Genomic DNA, 20,909 nt, shown 5'->3' with positions numbered 1-20,909 from the left:
CAGTTTTATTTTTTTTATACACATAATATAAAATGTACATTTTCTTATGCATAATTAATCATATATGTATATATTTTCCTTAAAGGAAGCATTAAAATAAGACATTTTAATTACACTCAGAGTGGCTCTTCTACCTTTTCTTTCCCTCTTTTCACAACAAGCCTTCTTCTTCTTCTCCTTTCTTTCCCTTCCCAACCTCCTCTCCCTCTCCTACTTTCTCCTTCCTCCTCTCCTCCCTCCCTACTTCCCCTTCCTTTCCCCCACTCCTCTCTTCTTTCCCCCTTCTGGCCTTCTCTCCTACTCCTGTCCCCTGTCCTTCCTTCCTCTCCTTTTCCCTTTCTTCCTTTCCTCTCACTCCCTCTCCTCTTCCTCCCCTCTCCTTTCTATCTTCTTTGTTATATCATATTCTTCTTGTTTGGTATCCGAGCAATTCTTATATTCTAATCATATATACTTTCTTTCAATTTCTTTTCAAATTTATTCTATCTATCAATATTATCATCATAATTGTACATTTATTCCTATACTCTCTCCCCCCCTTTCTTTACATATCATGTTTTTTTATTTTTCAAACAAAAAAACAACATAAAAGCATCATCCTTTCAAACAATTACAGACAGTGTTTCCTTCAGTTAAAATCTTTTTGTGCTCACAAACTCTTCAAGATATCAATATATGACACATGTTTCTTTTCCACTAAGAAAAAAACAAACAAATTTATACACATTTTATCTTAATTTCATTTCATATATCATATTTCATCTCCATGTTTTATTATCTATCCATTGATAAAATAAATCCCATATCAAATAATATTGTTTATCTTCCTGTTCTCTTATTTCAAATGTCAATTTACTCATTTCAGCACAATCCAACATTTTCTTAATAATTTATTCATCAATAGGTATCTTCTCTCCTTTCCAATTTTTGGCAAATACAATTCTAGCTGCTGTTAAAACATTCACAATTAAATATTGCAATTCTTTATTAAATGTCTCTGGTAAGATCCCTGTTTGGTATCCAAGCAATTCTTATATTCTAATCATATATACTTTCTTTCAATTTCTTTTCAAATTTATTCTAGCAATATTATCATCATAATTGTACATTATTCTTATAATCTTTTTTCTCTCCCCCCCCCTTTTCAATTTTCTCTGGTATCATCTAGATTTCTATTTCTTTTTTATTCTCTCCGTCATTTACCTTTCTGTTATCTCCCTCATTTGTCTGTCATTTTTTATCCATATTTTTTTTCTAACCATTCATAAAATCTTCCCCACATCCTGAAATACATCGTACTTAATCAGTTTCCTATCCTAGCTGTGACTACACCTCTAAACTCGTTGTCTTTCTTTTCCAGATGTTGTCACGCCCAATGGCCTCAACATTAAGAAATTCTCGGCTATGCATGAATTTCAGAATTTGCATGCCACCAATAAAGCCAGGATCCAAGAGTTCGTTCGAGGTCATTTCTACGGGTAGGATCATCTGCCTTTCAAAACGGATACTTGCGTTACTCCAAAATCTAGGAGCAAGCAAGATATGCTATCTTTCCAAACCAAGCAGAGGAAGAAGAAGAAAAAATTCGCATTGTAGTCCTTCACTTACGACCATAATTGGAACCAAAGTTTTCACTGCTAAGCAAGGTGGTTTGTGAATCATTTTACGACCATTTTTCCCATGGTGGTTAAGTGAATCACATGGTCGTAATGTGAATCTGGCTTTTCCCCACTGGCTTTGATTTCTGAAAGCCGGCTGGGAAAGTTGCAGATGGTAACAGCTGCAACAGTTGTGAATACAGTTGTGAATACTGATTGCCAAGTGCCCGAATTTTGATCATGTAACTGTGAGGACTGGTTGTAAGTCATTTTATTTCTTGTGTTGTAACTTTGAACAGTGATTAAATGGACGGTTGTAAGTTGAGGACTACCTGTATTGGTTTGCAGGATGTTCCCCATTTTGTCTTCTGCATCCAAAATATTAGGGTCTTTTACAGTAACAAGCTCTGTGCTATCAATGTCCGATTAGGAGATTCACCAAGCTGTTTTAAAACCCTTCTCCACCGCAAAGAGTTAAGAATTACCGGGTATTTGGTAAAAGCAAAGAACAGAACAAAGTGGTTTAATCATTCTCCTGTTTTGCTAGTCACTTTCCCTTCTTCAAATCCAAAATCCCGAAGACCTGAGTTTGCAGTTCGTGCTAACAAGGTTAAAATGGGTTGGATAATTAATAATATAGCATGTTAGGTAAAGGTTCCCCACGCACATATGTGCTAGTCGTTCCCGACTCTAGGGGGCGGTGCTCATCTCTGTTTCAAAGCCGACGAGCCAGCGCTGTCCGAAGATGTCTTTGTGATCATGTGGCCGGCATAACTAAACGCCAAAGGCACATGGAACACTGTTATCTTCCCACCAAAGGTGGTCCCTATTTTTCTACTTGCATTTTTTACCTGCTTTCGAACTGCTAGGTTGGCAGAAGCTGGGGCAAGTAACGGGAGCTCACTCCGTTACATGTCGCTAGGGATTCGAACCGCCAAACTGCCGACCTTTCTGATCAACAAGCTCAGCGTCTTAGCCACGGAACCACCGTGCCCCTTAACACAGCATGTTAAGAAAACCTAAATTAGGCGTGTTCAACCTTGGCAACTTTAAGATCTGTGGACTGACTTCAACTCCCAGAATTCTGGCTGGGGAATTCTGGGAGTTTTAAGTCCACAAGTCTTAAAGTTGCCAAGGTTGGACACCCCTGACCTGACTGTTGTATTAGCATGTTGCTGAACCCATGCCCTCATGCTGAGGCATAATTTGGGCCTAGCATGCTTTGTGAACACAGAGATTTGTTAACCTGGGTTTAGCACGCTGTGTGAAAACCCCCATCAGTGGCAGCAAAACCGGGATGTGTGTAATGCATCTCTTAATCCTGTCCTGCAAGGGACATGGTGGCTCAGTGGCTAAGACGCTGAGCTTGTCAATCAAAAGGTCGGCAGTTCAGGGGTTCGAATCCCTAGTGCTGCATAATGAGGTGAACTCCCGTTACTTGTCCCAGCTTCTGCCAACCTAGCAGTTTGAAAGCACGTACAAAATGCAAGTAGAAAAATAGGGACCACCTTTGGTGGGAAGGGAACAGCGTTCTGTGCGCCTTTGGCGTTTAGTCATGCCGGCCACATGACCACGGAGACGTCTTCGGACAGCGCTGGCTCTTTGGCTTTGAAACGGAGATGAGCACCGCCCCCCTAGAGTCAGGAACGACTAGCACGTATGTGCGAGGGGAACCTTTACCTTTACCTTTAATCCTGTCCTGCAAATGGTTTCCTTGCCAAAATGGGAGCCGGGGTTTCAAGAGTTACGTTTTTAGCTGAATTTTTAGTAGAATCCTTGAATCAATATCATGCGTGTATTCACAAATCTTCTCTGGAGGATTTTGTTCTTTTGAGGCATTCCTTTGGCTTTGTATCAGTAGCCCCCCCCCCCCCCTAGGGCGATCAGGTGTTTCTTTGCTATTCAGGATACGCACACACAGCCTAAAGCAATGCTCAGCTTCCAATGTTGTTGTTAGGCATCTGCGACCTTTGTTCAACATCGCCCGATGGTGTGTTTGTTTGAACAACCTGTTTGCAGTGTTGTGCCCTTGTTTGCTCTTTTTTCAGCCATCTTGACTTCAACCTTGAAAAGACTTTGTTTTTCTTCATCGCCGGGAGATACGAGTTTTCAAACAAAGGAGCGGACATGTTTTTAGAGGCCTTATCAAGATTGAATTTCCTGCTGAGGGTAAGAAAGAGGACAGGCATCTCAGAAGCTCCACATAATCAGTCATAGGCAGGGGAGGTATTCACTTACTTTCCTTACCGGTTCACAAAGGCAGTAAAAGGGAAGGAAAGTATCTTTACCTCTGCTTTAAAATATGTGCTTCTCTTTTAGGTGCACAGAAGTGATGTCACAGTTGTTGTGTTCTTCATAATGCCGGCAAACACCAACAATTTCAATGTGGAGACATTGAAAGGCCAGGCAGTCCGGAAACAGCTATGGTAAATTTCTTTCTGTTGTCAGGGTTGTCTCAAAGGTGCTTTTTTCCAAGAGGCAACTGGACTTCCTGGTTTGAAGACGTATCACTTCTCATCCAGGAGGCTTCTTCAGCTCTGACTGAATGGTGGGGAATGGACAATGAAATGTCAAGTTTCAAGGTCGTCTCAAATAAATTGCATTTCAAACAAAGTATTTGAAGAAAAACTCCTATTTATTAAGCACGACATTCTAACCCGGCTCCAATCGAAGCCAACACTGACTTCCAGCCCCAAAACCCTCCCTTTCCGTTCCCCACTCCCCTGCACTCATTGGCCATCTTCCAAGTCATTCTACCCCTAATCTACTCCAGCTCAAAAGGAATTTCCACCCTCCCATCTCATCTCCTAGGGGATATTATCTCCAGGGAAAATAAGTAGGTGAAAAGTCAAACGTCCCTTTCCAGACGCCTTCGCTTCTCCTTCTTATGTCAGCACTAGAGTAAATGCAGGTTGAAGTGCTGACAGGGGAATTCTTTACATTCTGTTTTACTCTTTCATAGGGACACCGCACATTCAGTGAAGGAAAAATTTGGTAAGAAACTCTATGAAGCGCTGCTAAGGTGAGAATTCAGCAGAATGATGTACCTGTGCAAACTTTCTTCATTTTTTAATACAGAGAACCAAGGATGTGAGATCTCATTCTGTATGTGTTTTATATACGGAAGATGCTTTGATTTAGTAATGGATATGGCATAGACCTCAGCTGCCTACGTTTAGGTCCAAAGACATATCCAAAGTTGTCATTCACCGTAGATACCACAAACATGTTCTGGAGATCAAGATTATACAATGTTGTGTTTAGTTATTATTTCTTGTTTGCTAGAATTTGTCATTAGCTTTCAAATGTTCCCAGATCAAGACTCTACATCAGAGGTGGGTTTCAGCAGGTTCTGACCAGTTCTGGAGAACCAGTAGCGGAAATTTTGAGTAGTTCGGAGAACCGGTAGTAAAAATTCTGACTGGCCCCACCTCCATCTATTCTTTGCCTCCCAAGTCCCAACTGATCGGGAGGGAATTGGGATTTTGCAGTAATCTTCCCCTGGAGTGGGGTGGGAAGGGAGATTTTACAGTATCTTTCCCTTGCCACACCCACCAAGCCACACCCACCAAGTCATGCCACACCCACCAAGCCACTCCCACAGAACCGGTAGTAAAAAAATTTGAAACCCACCACTGGCCCAAATGCTCTGCCAGTGAAAATGGGCTCCCGAGCTCCGTTTTCGCTAGCAGAGGCACTGTGGGCCGGTCCTTCTCTGTTTCCAGGGCAACCTCACAGGCCAGATCTAAGCACTTCACGGGCCAAATCCGGCCCACGGGCCTTGAGTTTGACCCCCCTGTGCTAGAGAAACATCTTTCATGAAACTCTGCAAAATCACTGTTACAGGTAGTCCTTGACTTACAACAGTTACATTTAGTCACCGTTTGAAGTGACAACGGCACCGGAAAAAGTGACTTGTGACTGCTTTTCACACTTAAGACCGTTGCAGCATCCTGATGGTTCATGTGATCAAAATTCAGAAGACTTAGTAACGGACTCATATTTATGACCATTGCGGTATCCCGGGGTCAGGTGATCCCCTTTTACGACCGTCTGACAAGCAAAGTCAATAGGGAAGCCAGATTCATTTCACAACCGTGGTACTAATTTAACAGCTGCAAGTGATTCACTTAGCAAGAATGGCAAGACTGGTTGTAAAATGGGGCAAAACTCACTTAGCGACAGAAATTTGGGGCTCCATTGTGGTCGTAAGTCAAGGACTAGCTGTAGTTGTAGTTAGCACCGAATATACACCCATTATTAGATAATGGAGCCTGAGTGGTGTAGGAGGCTAATGCCTCCTACCAAGGCAGCATTTAACATCCAGCTGCCTGCAATTACTGCGAGTTCAATTCTCACCAGGCTCAAGGTCAACTCAGCCTTCCATCCTTTCTAAGGTGGGTAAAATGAGGACCCGGTTTGTGGGGGCAATAAACTGACTTTGTATAAAATATACAAAAGTATGAAGGCTATTGCTTAACGCATTGTAAGCCGCCCTGAGTCTCCGGAGAAGGGCGGCATATAAAAATAAATAAAAATAAAATAAAATAAAAAAATAATATTATTAATATACACCCATTAGAAGAGCCGTGGTGGCGCAGTGGTTAGAATGCAGTACTGCAGGCTATTTCTGCTGACTGCCAACAGTGATTCAATCCTGACCGGCTCAAGGTTGATTCAGCCTTTCATCCTTCCGAGGTCAGTAAAATGAGGACCCAGATTGTTGGAGGCAATATGCTGACTCGGTAAACTGCTGAGAGAGGGCTGGAAAACACTGTGAAGTGGTATATAAGTCTCAGTGTTATAAACTATTACTTATTCCCAGGCAGAGAAATCTTAATAAATGTACTAGGGATTACCTCTTGAAAAATGCTTTATGGTTGTTTTGAAATAAATTCCACTGAGCTCCATGGGGTTTGGATTGTCAGAGGCAACCATTGGATTACCTAATATGGCTTCCAAAACTGACATACTGTATATTCTTAATCCCAGAAGTTAATTTCAAAGATTTGCAAGATATCCTTCTTCTTCTTCTTTTTTGCTAAGGAATTAATTTTCTCACATCCACAGAGGAGAAATTCCTGATATGAACAAGTTCATCGATCGTGATGACCTTACTATTATGAAACGAGCCATCTATTCCACCCAGGTGTGTTTTTCCTGCAATGTTTTTCAAAATTGATGACTGTTATTTGACCAAGTATTACTGTCTCGGCTACACTAAACCGAGAAAAGAGAATATTTGTAGCTCAGGGTTGAATTGTGGAGTCCTTGGTGCTCTCTGAACTTGAGTTGTTTTCTTGCAGACATTTCATTAGCAAACTAGGTAACATTATCAGTATTAGAAGGAAGTGGGGTTTGCTCTCTGTTTATATACTAGTGGCTTGCCCTGTAAGTGTTGGTGGGGTGATTCTTGGTGGTTCCTTGATTAGGCTGTTGTTTAATGTTTGATTGTTGATCTGAATTAGTAGTTGTTGTGGCTCCGTTATCTGAGCCTGTGTCATCGGCAGGAGAGGACTCCGAGAGTGAAGGAGAGCAGTTGGCAAGGCCTCCCTCTTCAGGACCCTCCTCTCTGGCAATGCCTTCGGTGTCCGCCAAAGGGCAAGAGATAGGGCCGGGGCCAAGCACGTCCACACAGCCACAGATGGACAGTGATGAGGGTAATGAGTCTTGGCTGGATCCACGCCAGCGTCGCAGAGATAAGCGCGCATAACAGAAGAAAAGGCGTGCCCGAGATTAGGCTGAGTCACTGGACCACACCCCACAGGATATAAAAGGGAGCGTGGTGGCCAGTCAAACCTTGTGACAAACAAAGCTGAAAGCTTCCATGCCATTCTGCATTGCCGGACTTTTGTTATAGACTTTGCTGGATTATCTCTGGACTTGATTGACTCCGTAATTATTGAGCTGTTTCTTTTGATGTATCAGAAGTGGGGAGAAGTTATCTCTCCTCTTTATAAATAATAAACTCTTGGCAGGCAGCCACTAGGTTGTTGCCAAGTTCCGTTATCATAAGGAAAAGGATTTTGCCGGTTGGTTTGGTCTTTAACTCTTGAACGTCTGTTGGTGTGTGTGCGTGTGGTTGGGGACAAAACAGTAGTTCTTTGGTTGGAGTATTGTTTAATGCTTGCTTGTTGGTCTACCATTAATCTTAGTGTTAATCTCTGCTTATACGGGTGGTGATTGCTGGCAAAGAGGTGTTGTGGTCTTTTAGCTTTATGTTAGTCTCTTTTGAATGGCATGTAGCTGTGATTTATCTCTATGTGCCTGTTGATGGCTGATTTGTCTGAGCTCCAGGAGTCCAGGAATTCTCTAGAGTTTTTGGATTTAACTGGATCTAGATATGAAATCAGCTACAGCTGGTTCCCACGATGGAATATGCCTTCTGCACTAAAAACAATTAAGCCACGGAAAAGATTCCCAGCATATTTTCCACCTCTTCCGATGGGCTGACCGGAAGCTTCTACAAAACTCATGTCTGCCTCCAGTTTGAAGGACTTCAACCCAAGCATCATTTTTGCATCTTTAATGCACTTTGGGCCTGTAAAATGTGCTTCTTTCATTTCACTGTAGCGGCAGAGCCTTCCACCAGTGACAACTCACAACATGATCGATGACTCCAGCGATCCCATCCTGAGCACCATCAGACGCATCGGTTTGTTTAATAATCGAACGGATCGAATTAAGGTATTAAGAGGAGCTCCTTATCGCTCCCTGCTTCTTGGATGCCACCTGAATCAGATAAGACAAGACCCAAAGGAGAACAGGATTCCCCTGCCCAGATCAAGAAAGACCCCACAGATCAAACTGGCTCTCTGGTGTAACTCAGGGTTATCTGTGTGAGGGGACGGGAGAAGTGGTAAAAATCAAGATGGCAGCTGCAAGCCCATGTTAGAATTTTTTTTTAATGTGCAATGCAATGTAAAAAAGGGATGGAGCTTCAGTCACTCACTTTGGAGACATATTGGTCTAGTGGTTAAGGAATCAGGTTAGAAAATGGGAGGCTGTGAGTTCTAGTCCCATTTTAGGCATGAAAGTTGGCTGGGTGAGTTGGGCCAATCACCAGGAGACTGTGAGTTCTAGTCCCGCCTTTGGCATGACAGCCAGCTGGGTGACTTTGAGCCAGTTCCTCTCTCTCATAGCCCAACCCACCCTCACAGGGTTGTTGTTGTGGGGAAAATAGGAGGAAGATGCCTTGGATATGTTCACAGCCTTGGGTTGTTTGTCAAAAATGCAAACCCAAGAACCTGTTGTCCCTAACTAAATTTTAATGGAAAAGAAACAATTAAATATCTGGGGAGTTGCTATATTAAATATTGATCTTGGTTTGGCTTGGGGGGGGGGGCGTATCTCAAGCTTCTCCTTCTCTGTTCCGGCCCTGCCACTTTATAGGATTTAGTTTGTGGAATGCTACTAAAGAGGTCAAATCCATACTTCAGTCCACCCCACCTCACCTCATCAAGATAGCTGCTACTCTATTCACAGCTCGACAGTCTCCCAGATCCCTGCTGGGAAAGTAACATGGATTTTCTTAAGCTTCTTCCTTCTTCTCTGCAGGTAATCCTGCATCCCGAATTTCTTTCTTCGACGAGTCCATTATTACCAATGGACTATGAAGAGTTTGTCAGAGGCTGCCATCTTGGGGTCTTTCCATCATATTATGAACCCTGGGGGTATACTCCAGGTGAGGAGGTTGAATCATTTTTGCGTATTGCTTATTAATGATTGCCAGATACAGGAAGTCTTCTTCCCTTCTTCCCTTCCTTCCTTCCTTCCTTCCTTCCTTCCTTCCTTCCTTCCTTCCTTGTTCCTCCTTCCCTCCTTCTTTCCCTCCTTGCTCCTTTCTTTCCCCCCTCCCTGCTTCCTTCCTCCTTCCTTCCTTCCATTCATTTTCTTCTTCCTCCTTCCCTCCTTCTTTCCTTCCTTGCTCTTTCCTTCCCCCTCCCTCCCTTCTTCTTCCTTCCTTCCTTTCTTCTTCCTCCTTCCCACCTTCTTTCCTTCCTTGCTCCTTCCTTTTCCCCCTCCCTGCTTCCCTCCCTCCTTCCTTCCTTCTTCCCTCCCTTTCTCCTTTCTTCCTTCCTCCCTCCCTCCTTTCTTACTTCCTTCCTTTCTTCTTCCTCCTTCCCTCCCTCTCTCCTTTCTTCTTCCTTCCTTCCTTCCTAGCTTCTTCCTCTCTCCTTCCCTGCTTCCCTCTCTCCCTCCTTCCTTTCTTCTTCCTTCCTTCCTTCCTTCTTTCCTTTCTTCCAAATTTTCTTTGCAAATCTGAATTTACACCGCTTTTTCAACACAGTTCCCTTGCAACAAGTCAATATCTTTAGTGGGGCCAATTTGAATTTAAAAAAACAAAAAGCCCAGGCCCACGCTTTCAATGAGGCTCAATAACTCCTGACTTCTGATGAGACATTGCAGATTATTTTGCTGGTCTGAAATTCTGTTCACTTTTCTTTTTTCGCAGCTGAATGCACCGTCATGGGCATCCCCAGTGTTACCACGAACCTGTCGGGATTTGGCTGTTTCATGCAGGAACATGTAGCTGACCCAGCTGCTTATGGTAAGAAGACTCAGGCTACAACCAGATGATGTCATTCAAGAGCAACCAACCAGTGTGTGAGCTACTAGATAAGTATATCAGCATAACAATTGCTGTCCAGCCCGATTTTGATACCAAGGTTAGAAAGAGCTCTTGTGTTGACAATTTAAATTCGGGCATTATTTTAGGTGGGCAAAATGTAGACTTATCATGTCCAAATAATCTAATGAAATGAAAGGATTAGGGCAGTGGTGGAATTCAATTTTTTTTACTACCGGTTCTGTGGGCGTGGCTTGGTGGGTGTGGCTTGGTGGGTGTGGCAGGGGAAGGATACTGCAAAATCTCCATTCCCTCCCCACTCCTTGGGGAAGGATATTGCAAAATCTCCGTTCCCACCCCACTCTGGGCCCAGTCAGAGGCGGTTTTTGCCGGTTCTCCGAACTACTCAAAATTTTCGCTACCAGTTCTGCAGAACCTGCTGAATAGCGCCCTGGATTAGGGGTGATGTGATAGAGATGTGAGAAGATGGTATTAAAAATTAGGGTTGCCTCTTGCCTCTTGCTTATCAACTGTGGAATATCTTGAGGTTAGTGGAAGTCAAAGAGTTTGTGGCTTGTACATTTTTAGGCAATGCAAACCACACAGTAGATTAGAGTCACCGGTGATGCTGTTACTATATTGTAGTTGTACACAGGCAAAGTCTGAAGGTTCATATTTGGGAGGGTAAGAAAGGAGAGGTCTTTCAAAGTCTTTCAGGACTGGATGCTGCCTTCACACACTGGGAGGAAGTCTACATCAAGAGTGTCCAACTTTGACAATGTTAAGGCCTGCGGACGTCTAGCCTAATGAAAAGAAGGACTCAGGTGACATGATAGCAGTGTTCCAGTATTTGAAGGGCTGCCACAAAGAAGAAGGAGTCAGGCTATTCTCCAAAGCACCTGAGGGCAGGACAAGAAGCAATGGATGGAAATTAATCAAGGACCGCCTGCTATCACCAATAGCCTCCCACAGACCAGTACGCTCCCATAGAGAGGGGCTCCTCTCTATGGGAGCGTACCGTCGGGTGCCGTCGGGTGCCGTCGGACAAACAAAGTCGACTGGCGGCCCCCAGGGGGAGAGCCTTCTCTGTGGGGGCACCTACTATCTGGAAAGAGCTCCCCCCGGAGATACGGAGGATCCCGGATCTGCGTACCTTCCGTCGCGCGCTCAAGACTTTCTTATTTCATCAAACTGGTCTTTCCCCTTTTTAAATGGAAATTTTAAATTTGATTTTAAATTATTGGGGTTTTAAATTTGTTCAGCCAAATTATTTAATTTGTTTTATTTTATTTTAAATTTTGTATTTATATGTTTTATTCTATGGCTGTTCACCACCCTGAGTCCTTCGGGAGTAGGGCGGTATATAAATTCAATAAAATAAATAAAAGGAGAGAAGCAACCTAGAACTCAGGAGAAAGTTCCTCATAGCTAGAACAATTGATCAGTGGAATGACTTGCCTCCAGAAATTGTAGCTGCTCCATCACTGGAGGCTTTTATGAAGAGATTGGACAGCCATTTGTCTGAAATGGTATAAGGTCTCCTGCTTGAGCACGGGGTTGGACTAGAAGATCTCTATAGTCCCTTCAAACTCTGTTATTCTATGTTTTATATTCAGTTGGGGGGAAAAAATTAAAAAGAGGAGAAAGAGAAGGAGAATGCAATTTGGCTAAACAAAAGTTGAACGTCTCTATTTTATGACAGAATGAATTCTGGAGAAGTTGTCATCATTATGCATAATAACGGATGGGACCGAGACCTTCGAAGATCCAAAAAGCAGCAATATGCCCTGTTTGTCTAATCAACCCCAATTGTTCCTCTCAGGAATTTACATTGTGGACCGGCGATTCCGTTCTCCGGATGAGTCTTGCAATCAGCTGACCCAGTTCCTGTACGCATTCTGCCAACAGTCACGGCGACAAAGAATTGTCCAGAGGAACCGAACGGAAAGGCTTTCAGATCTGCTGGACTGGAGATATTTAGGGAGAGTAAGTAAGGTTGATGTATTCTTGGTTTAGATCAGGTGTATATCCAACCTTGGCAACTTTTAGACTTGTGGACTTCAACTCCCAGAATTCTTCAACCAGCCATACTGGCTGGGGAATTCTGGGAATTGAAGTCCATAGCTATTAAAGTTGCCAGGTATGGACATCCCTGATTTAGATTATTTTCTGGCAGGCGTGTCTGCAAAATGTAGTCCAATATGTCAAAGTTATAGCCCAATTAAAGCTTCACTTGTTGTTTAGAGCAGGGGTGTCAAACTCAAGACCTGCGGGATGGATCCAGATCGTGGGGTACTTAGATCTGGCCCGCGGGGACATCTTGGAAACAGCAAAGGACTGGCCCACAGTGCCTCTGCTACTGAAAACAGAGCTCGGGAGGGCTGTGCGTGCCCTCCCCGAGCTCCATTTTCGCTGGCAGAAGGCTAGCAAAACAAACTAAAAACAAAACAAAAGGAGAAATTGTTTCCTCTTTTTTATTCGAGCATCCAAGAAGGGACGGGAAAGGAGAAAGGGAAAGAGGAAAGACAAAAAAAAAAGAAGGGAAGATGGGAAGAGAGCAAGGAAGGGGAAAAAAGGAAAGAGCGGAAGGAAGAAGAAAGGAGAATGAAGAGGGAAGAAAAAAGAAGAAAAGGAAGGGAGGGAGGAGGGAGGGAGGGAGGGAGGGAGGGAGGAAGGAAGGAAGGAAGGAAGGAAGGAGGAAGGAAGGAAGGAAGGAAGGAAGGAAGGAAGGAAGGAAGGAAGGAAGGAAGGAAGGAAGGAAGGAAGGAGATTATGATGAGAATGAGGGAGGGTCTGAGGGAAGTCCTGTCTTAGTACTTGGCCACCACAGGTGTCCCCAACATGAGTGATATTGAGCTGGCGATGCCCACCTGGCAATGCCCCACCCACCCACTGCCTCCCACGGTCAAACACAACCCTGATGCGGTCCTCAATGAAATCAAATTTGACATCTCTGGTTTAGAGTGTTGCATTTTTGCAGCTTTAATCACATCTTGAGTTGTGGTTGGTATCTTGACCATTTTTTACCATACCCTGGAGACATCTTTTATTTTGCAAACTGCAAACATTAACATTTAAATAGCTCTTCTGTGTGTGTGTGTGTGTGTGTGTGTGTGTGTGTGTGTGTGTGTGTGAGAGAGAGAGATTAGGAAACCGTTAAACTTTCTCTTGATTTACATTTCAGAGTCCATTGTTATTTGGATTTTTTCAATTTGCAAATTTCTCTGTTTTCTTTTACAGTATTATATGCATGCCAGACACTTAGCTCTGAGTCGGACTTTTCCTGAAAAATTTGAGATGGAACCAAATGCTCCACCCACGGTAATTGTTTTTAAATGAAAGTATTAGCACGCAAATAGTTGGGATTATAAACATACTATCATCTATTTTTGGATAGAGAGGCAGTGTGGCGTAGTAGTTAATGGCACCAGGTGAGAAACCAGGAGACAGTGAGTTCTAGTCCTATTTTAGGTATAAAGTCAGATAGGTAATCTTGGGCCAGGCTCTCTCTTTCAGCTGGAGGAAGGAAGTAATGGCAAACCACTTCCAAAAAAACCTTGGCAGGAACTTGTCCAGTGAGTTGCCAGGTGTCAACACTGACTAAAAGACATCCTTCAAAAAACCTTCATATGAAGGACATTTAATCCTTTCCCTTTGGCTCATTTTCTCGTGCTTAGTGTCTTTTGCTAAATATCCAATTTTTAGATATAGTCATTCAAATATAGTTATAGTTTTATTGCTAACACCATTAACAAGATGTCCAAAGGTAAAAATTATGTTCTTTCCTTCCTTCTTTCTTTCTTTCCTTCCTTCCTTCTTTCATTCATTCATTCATTCTCTCTCCTTTTTTTCTTCTTTCTTTCTTTCTTTCTTTCTTTCTTTCTTTCTTTCTTTCTTTCTTTCTCACTTCCTATTTCACGACTCCTAAAGAGGATTTAGCTTAACCTAAAATGTTCAATTTTGGGTTTTCCCCTCTTTGTTATTTTTACTTGATTCACTTAGTTTCAGCTTGACTGTTAATTATCTAGCAGAGACACTGATCCTCAGTCCGTTGTGGATTCTTGTTAATCTTTCAAGGCAAGATGTAAAGTGTATAAAGAATAAAACATATTTTTATGTAAAACTTCCCAGAAGTGTTTTAAATTTCCCAGGCTACATCACAGGAGTAGATAACTGCTATGTTATAGATTAGACTTCGGCTGTTAGCAATCTTTGGTAGTACCATTAATGGCAAGGGAACTGTGAAGGTGGTTAACCAGAACATCTAGAAAAGTGCATGTAGTCTACTCTCCCTTCCGCATCTGTATATTTATTTCTTCTTCTTTTTTTAACTTCTTTTACAGACGGAGGGTTTTCGTTACCCACGTCCTTCATCTGTGCCTCCCTCACCTTCCGTTTCTCAGCACAACAGCCCTCACCAAAGCGATGAGGAAGTGGACGATGACGAAAGATATGACGAGGAGGAAGAGGCTGAGAGGGACAGGCAGAACATAAAATCCCCCTTCTCCTTCACTGCTATGCCATGGAGGAAGAAGAAGCAGCATGGGGAATACAGGAACTAATCCGTCAAATTCTTTATTCACGGCCTTGAATTGATGCTACAGTGAGAGAGAGACAGAGAGACAAAGAGAGAGAGAGAGAGAGAGGGAGGGAGGGAGAGGCAGAGAGAGAGGGAGAGAGAGAGAGAGAGAGACAGAGACAGAGACAGAGACAGAGAAAGAGAAAGAGACAGACAGAGAGAGACAGACAGACAGACAGAAAGAGAGACAGACTGAGACAGACAGAGAGAAAGAGAGAAAGGGAGGGACAGAGAGAGAGAGAAAGAGAGACAGAGAGAGAGACAGAGAGACAAAGCGACAGAGAGAGACAGAGATAGAGACAGAGAGACAGAGAGAGAGAGAGAGAGAGAGAGAGACAAAGAGAGAAAGAGAGAGGGATGGATGGATGGATGGATGGATGGATGTGTCATCCTCAAGGTCAGATGGCTATACTCGACCAGCAGCAAACATCACGGAATCCTGCGAGAACCAAATATCAGAAATAATTTGAATTCTTCCTTTTTCCTACTGTTAGTAATTCTGGTGGTATTTTTTTTTTTAAAAAAAAATTCCTCTTCCTCTTTGGAATTGGAAGAAATGTAGAAGATGGTATTAAAGATTGGGGTTGCATCTTGCCTGTTGCTTAGCAATTGTTGAATATCTTGAGGTTAGTGGAAGTCAAAGAGTTTGTAGCATCTTTAGGCAAAAAAACCCCACACAGTAGATTAGAGTCACTGGTGATGCTGTTACTATATTGTAGTTGTACACAGGCAAAGTCTGAAGGTTCTTATTTGGAAGGGTAAGAAAGGAGAGGTCTTTCAAAGTTTTTCAGGACTGATGCTATCTTTAGATACTGGGAGGAAGTCTACATCAGGAGTGCCCAACTTTGACAATGTTACGATCTGCGGACTTCTAATCTACTGAAAAGAAGGACTGGGGTGACACGATAGCAGTGTTCCAATATTTGAAGCGCTTGCCACAAAGAAGAGGGAGTCAAGCTATTCTCCAAAGCCCCTGAAGGCCGGACAAGGAACAATGGATGGAAACTAATCAAGGAGAGAACCAACCCAGACCTAAGGGGAAATTTCCTGACTGTGAGAATAATTAATCAGTAAAAAGGCTTGCCTCCAGGAGTTGTGAGTGCTCCATCACTAGAGAGTTTTAAAAAGAAATAGGACAGTCATTTTTTCTCAAATAGAGGGTTGAGCAGGGGGTTGGACTATAAGACCTCCAACTCTGTTATTCTGCTGTTCTGTTGAAATCTTTGCTCAAAAGTTGACCTTAAAATCAGTCAAAACAAAACTCCCATCACCATTTATCCTGTTCCCCAAAAATAAGACCCAACCAGAAAATAAGTCCTAGCATGATTTTTCAGTGTGCTCGTAATATAAGCCCTACCCCCCACAATAAGCCGTAGTTAAGATTGTCAGCCAGATCGATGCATTTAGGACCGTATTTCCCCAAAAATAAGACCTAACCAGAAAATAAGCCCTATTGCATCTTTTGGAGCAAAAATTAATATAAGACCCGGTCTTATTTTCAGGGAAACATGGTAATAGGTGTAATTTAGACAAGGTAAATCTAGTCTTTTTCCCAGAAAAAAAGTGAATTATCTTATCAATCAGTTGTAAGAATATTAAAATAAGAAGGCCTCTAAGTTAATATCTCAGTCTTGAACATTTATTTTTATGGTTTTTACAGTATCTTTCCTCATAATCTCAATAAGAGTTTTAGACATCTGTTTACATCAATATTAAGGTAAACAGTTTGATATATTTGCATCCATAAATGAAAAATGCAATGGGAAATATATGAGAGACAGTCCATTTATTTGAATACTGTGATACTTTACTAAACTGTTGCACATTGAGTAAAAGGAGGACAAACAACTGGCTAAATATAATTCTACAGCAATGATTATTTTAATTACTCAGATATTAAACATACAACCCCAAAAGCTACTTAAGGAGACATTTGCTTTCTTCTAAATTTCATAAGGCCTTCCTTTCCCACGCTTCCCCGTTACTGAACTATTTCTTGAAAATATTTGAAGAATCTACTGTACTTCCCAATGGCTTAGTGCTAGTAAGAGATTTAAGCTAAAAAACATTGAAGTAGAAGACCCTTCTTTTTCTCACACATATTTTATTCCAAAATTCATACAGCCTGTTATAATGAAAAAATCTTGAGTATTTTGTCATATATTAGCCAACCACAGATAACCACTTGTTATCCATAGCAGTGTTCCAATATTTAAGGGGCTGCCACAAAGAAGAGGGAGCCAACTTATTCAATGAGTTACATATCCCGTATTTAGGCAATATTTATCTGAAATCAACTTGAACCTCAAAAAGGACAGCTAGTAAATTTGATAATAATAATAGTGGTAGTGTCAGCGTCCCAGCACTGACATATATAAGGAGAGGAGAAGCTTGAACTTTTGCCTACTTAAGTCCTTTGAAGATTCTGTCTCCTCGGAGATGGGAGTGGGAGACATTCCTGTGATCTGATGGAGAAGGGATGAGGAAAGTGGCTTGGAAGATAGCCAATGAGATGCAGAGAATTGGGGATCGGAAAGGGAGGGATTGGGGGGCAAAGATCAGTACTGACCGCGAAAGAGCCAAGGACATATCACTATGCTCAATAAAGAGAAAATTTCCTCAAAAATCGGCAGTTTGGAAATTCATTTATTTTGAGATAGCATCGAAACCTGACAGGTAGGTGATTTGGGTGCAATTCCAAAACAACCGGAGCATCACTTGAACACCTTTGGCATTGACAACATCCCCATCGGTCAATTGCAAAAGGCAGCTTTATTCAGAACAGCAATGTCTTTTAACACCACCAAACATCCATATCTGCCTATCCCAGATCCTTGGGAAGGACTCAATAGGTGGGCAAAAATGCCTACTCAAGTCTAAACATCTGGCTGACTGTGTGACAAACCATAGTAAGGGTAGTAATAAGCGCCTTAGATACAATTCCTAAACCTCTGGAATACCCTTTAAACACCCTTTGAACATCCTTTGAACATCCTTGACATTGACATTGTTTTCATTGTTCTCATCAGTCATTGACAAGTTCTCATCAGTCAATTACAAAAGGGAGATGGAACAGTTGACATCCTGCAGCGATACATTTAACACCCTCAAACATCCACATCTGTTTATCTCAAATCCTGAACGACTGGGTAGGTGGACAAAAATGCCAAATCCAGTCTGAACATCTGGCTGACTATGGGCAAACTATAATAATTATAATCATTAGTCTCCTCCCCTGAATGTGATTGTGGTGAGCTTCGTGGGATACTGGATCGTAGAGTGACTAGCTGCCGTTTGAAAGCTTATACAGGAGGAAAAGAAGATTTTTCTCCAACTAAAAAAACACTGCTCTTAATTGGATAAATGGCCTAGATATTTGTAGAACACTAATTTTATTTTTATGAAGCAGGGTATTTCAAAATGTAAGCTATAACTTCAGAGGCGGGATTGACATAATTTACCTACTGGTTCTCCCAGCACCAAAAATGTGAGCGCCCCCCCCAACCCCGCATGCACATGGCGTTCCGCGCATGTACTTTTCTCGCACGTGCGTCTTGCACACATGCATGCGGCTTGAAAACGTGGCTAAAGGTCACTGCTACCAATTCGCCCAAACCGGCTGAATACCACCTCTGTATAACTTATATACAATGTTTTGAATCCCTCAAAATTGACTACATATTTCCATCATACGTGTACTATACTATAATGTGCTCCTTTTATATATTTTTACTACTGTTATTCATCTACTCTATTCCAGGGGTCCCCAACACCCCCCGCCCCGTCTGTGACCCACTTTTGGGCCATGAACCATTTGGAACCAAGCCATGGAAGTGGCAGATGAGTGTGCATGCCCGCGCACCCTACTTGCACAAACAGTGGGTAAGCACGTGCGGGCACACTCCATTCGCACCAGTGGTGGGTGTGCAGGCCCGCTACTCGTGCAAATGGAGCTGCACACATGGGCGTGCCAGCCACTTGGGGAACTATGCTCTGTGCCAGGGCTGTCAAAGTCCCAACCCGTGGGCTGGATGGGTCACGAGCTGGCCACGTTCATGCCCAGTTTAGCAAAGGGGGGAAAAGTCCTGATACATCATGTGACACCACCGTGATGACGTGAGTTTGACACTCCTACTCTATGCTATCAGCTATATCAGGGGTGTCAAACTCAAGGCCCAGGAGCCGGAGCCGGCCCGCAGGGTGCTTAGATCTGGCCTGCAGGGCCTCCCTGGAAACAGTGAAGGACCGGCCCACGGTGCCTCTGCCAGTGAAAATGGAGCTCGGGAGGGCTGCGTGCGGCCCTCCCGAGCTCCATTTTCACTGGTAGAGGGTTGCAGGAGGCTAAGTGAAATCAAGTTTGACACCCCTGTGCTGAATGAATCAATAAAATTATATTTTGTCAGTCTGAACTTTTTCAGATCTACAATAAAGCATTTATTATTTGTGTAAACTCACTCAAGGAAATCATTTGGGAAGGGTCAGGTTATTTTAAAAGGTCAGAGATGTCACTTGGAGTTCATTACCTTTAGAAAAAAATTAATTTATTACTAAATTGAAATGCCATCCATCCCCCAATCCCAGGCTTTGCAAATGGTAAAGCTTTAAAGATATAGAACAGGAGTGGGTTCTACTTACCTTTACTACTGGTTTGCAATGGGAGCGTGTGCGTGCGCTTAGTTCGCTTGCATGTGTGCCAAGCTTCTGCACATGCGCAGATCACCTATGATGACATCCGGGGCAGTGGGCGGACTCTCCCACTGGTTTTACTACCAGTTCTTGCGAACCGGTCCGAACCGGGGGCAACCCACCACTGATATAGACGGCATAAATGCCATGGAACTCACTAAAATTCCTCTGGGTAAATGTTTGTATATCACTCATTTCTTCTTTATCAGCAAGATCAATAACTTCTAAATACAGATTTGATCTATCTCAGAAGCCATCTTGTTGTAGGCTCACCAATGTGATATCGCATGATTCCACACAGTGATGGGATTCAGTCGGTTCGGGCCAATTCGGGCGAACCAGGAGTTAAATTCCTGGCTGGCTCCACCCCTTCCCACCCAGCTGCTTCCAGGTGTCCCCAAACACCCCATTTTGGCTCCCAGGTAAGTGCAGGGAGGCCTCCTAGTCTCAAAACAGGCCACCAGGTTTGTTCTGAAACACAAATAAGGACTATCTCATAATTGCTGCTTTAGAAATCAGTACTTAATTAAAATAACACGGATGGTTAAATAGGTCGCCGTTTCATCATGTTTTTTTTTTAACACTCCAGGAAGTTTATTTATTTTATTTATTTTTCTTATACTTATATGCCGCCCTTCTCCCGAAGGACTCGGGGCGGCTCACAGAAATTAAAATGATAAAAACAGTAAAAATAGCTACTAAAATAATCAATTAAAATCTCCCAATTAAAAATCACCAATCAGATCAGCAAATTTGTTGAAAAAGCCATGTCTTCAGGTCACGGCGGAAAGAGCGGAGGTCGGGGGCCGTCCGGAGCCCCATGGGTAACCCATTCCAGAGGGTTGGTGCGCCCACAGAGAACGCCCTGATCCTGGGCGTTAATCCTCTTTTGAATCAAGAGCAACTCAACTATTTTATGAACGCATCTAGAGTTTTCTCGATAACAATATGCCATTGTTTTATTCAGAGATTTTTTTCAACCTCCCAGTCTAGCCAACAGCCCTGAGATTTCCATTTGTATAGCAGCCAGCCTGAATCCTATTTTTTTTAAATGCAGAGAATGTTGGTTAGATGTTGCCTTCAAGTTGTCTTAGGACAATAAATGTCATATTTTCTTTCAATAATTTTTTAAAAAGGCTTTCATTTGTGCATCATCGCCATTATTTCTATTATCTTTTCTAGATATATCTTAAGGATCTCATCTGGTTTATGAATCACTCTCTTCCCCAGAGTATTTTGGAGATTGTAGGTTGGACGCAACACCGCATTTCTCTCATATATATCTTTTGAATAACATTTTAATTTATTTATTGGGAGAAGCCATAAAACCGATATATTATGGATTCAAACATTACGCTAATAGATAAATAGCCAATTGGGGAAATGATCCAGAACTGATTTCCCATAATGAAGTACTTTTTTGGTAATATTTTTTTACAATTATAGTTTTAGAATTATATTTGTAAAAGTAGTACAC

The 20,909-nt window shown here is 42.5% G+C and overlaps 1 protein-coding gene across 1 annotated transcript in view; it reads left to right on the top strand.

The window, feature by feature from the left end:
• GYS2 (glycogen synthase 2) overlaps window positions 1-15,340 on the top strand; it is a 42,207-nt gene extending 26,867 nt beyond the window's left edge. Inside the window, exons 6-16 of the mRNA XM_034442135.3 lie at window positions 1,361-1,478; window positions 3,647-3,767; window positions 3,918-4,024; window positions 4,561-4,620; window positions 6,669-6,747; window positions 8,172-8,285; window positions 9,156-9,282; window positions 10,054-10,149; window positions 11,990-12,153; window positions 13,408-13,488; window positions 14,511-15,340. Coding sequence (XP_034298026.2) covers window positions 1,361-1,478; window positions 3,647-3,767; window positions 3,918-4,024; window positions 4,561-4,620; window positions 6,669-6,747; window positions 8,172-8,285; window positions 9,156-9,282; window positions 10,054-10,149; window positions 11,990-12,153; window positions 13,408-13,488; window positions 14,511-14,729 — 1,286 coding nt within the window. The 3' untranslated portion in view covers window positions 14,730-15,340. The remainder of the gene's footprint in view (window positions 1-1,360; window positions 1,479-3,646; window positions 3,768-3,917; window positions 4,025-4,560; window positions 4,621-6,668; window positions 6,748-8,171; window positions 8,286-9,155; window positions 9,283-10,053; window positions 10,150-11,989; window positions 12,154-13,407; window positions 13,489-14,510) is intronic.
• Window positions 15,341-20,909: the final 5,569 nt, after the last annotated feature.

The sequence above is a fragment of the Pantherophis guttatus genome, chromosome 7 (assembly GCF_059756535.1).
Source record: "Pantherophis guttatus breed Tessera chromosome 7, ASM5975653v1, whole genome shotgun sequence".
NCBI classification, from domain to species: Eukaryota; Metazoa; Chordata; class Lepidosauria; order Squamata; family Colubridae; genus Pantherophis; species Pantherophis guttatus.
The sequence above is the reverse complement of the archived record's forward strand: the minus strand, read 5'-3'. Positions and strand labels throughout refer to the sequence as shown.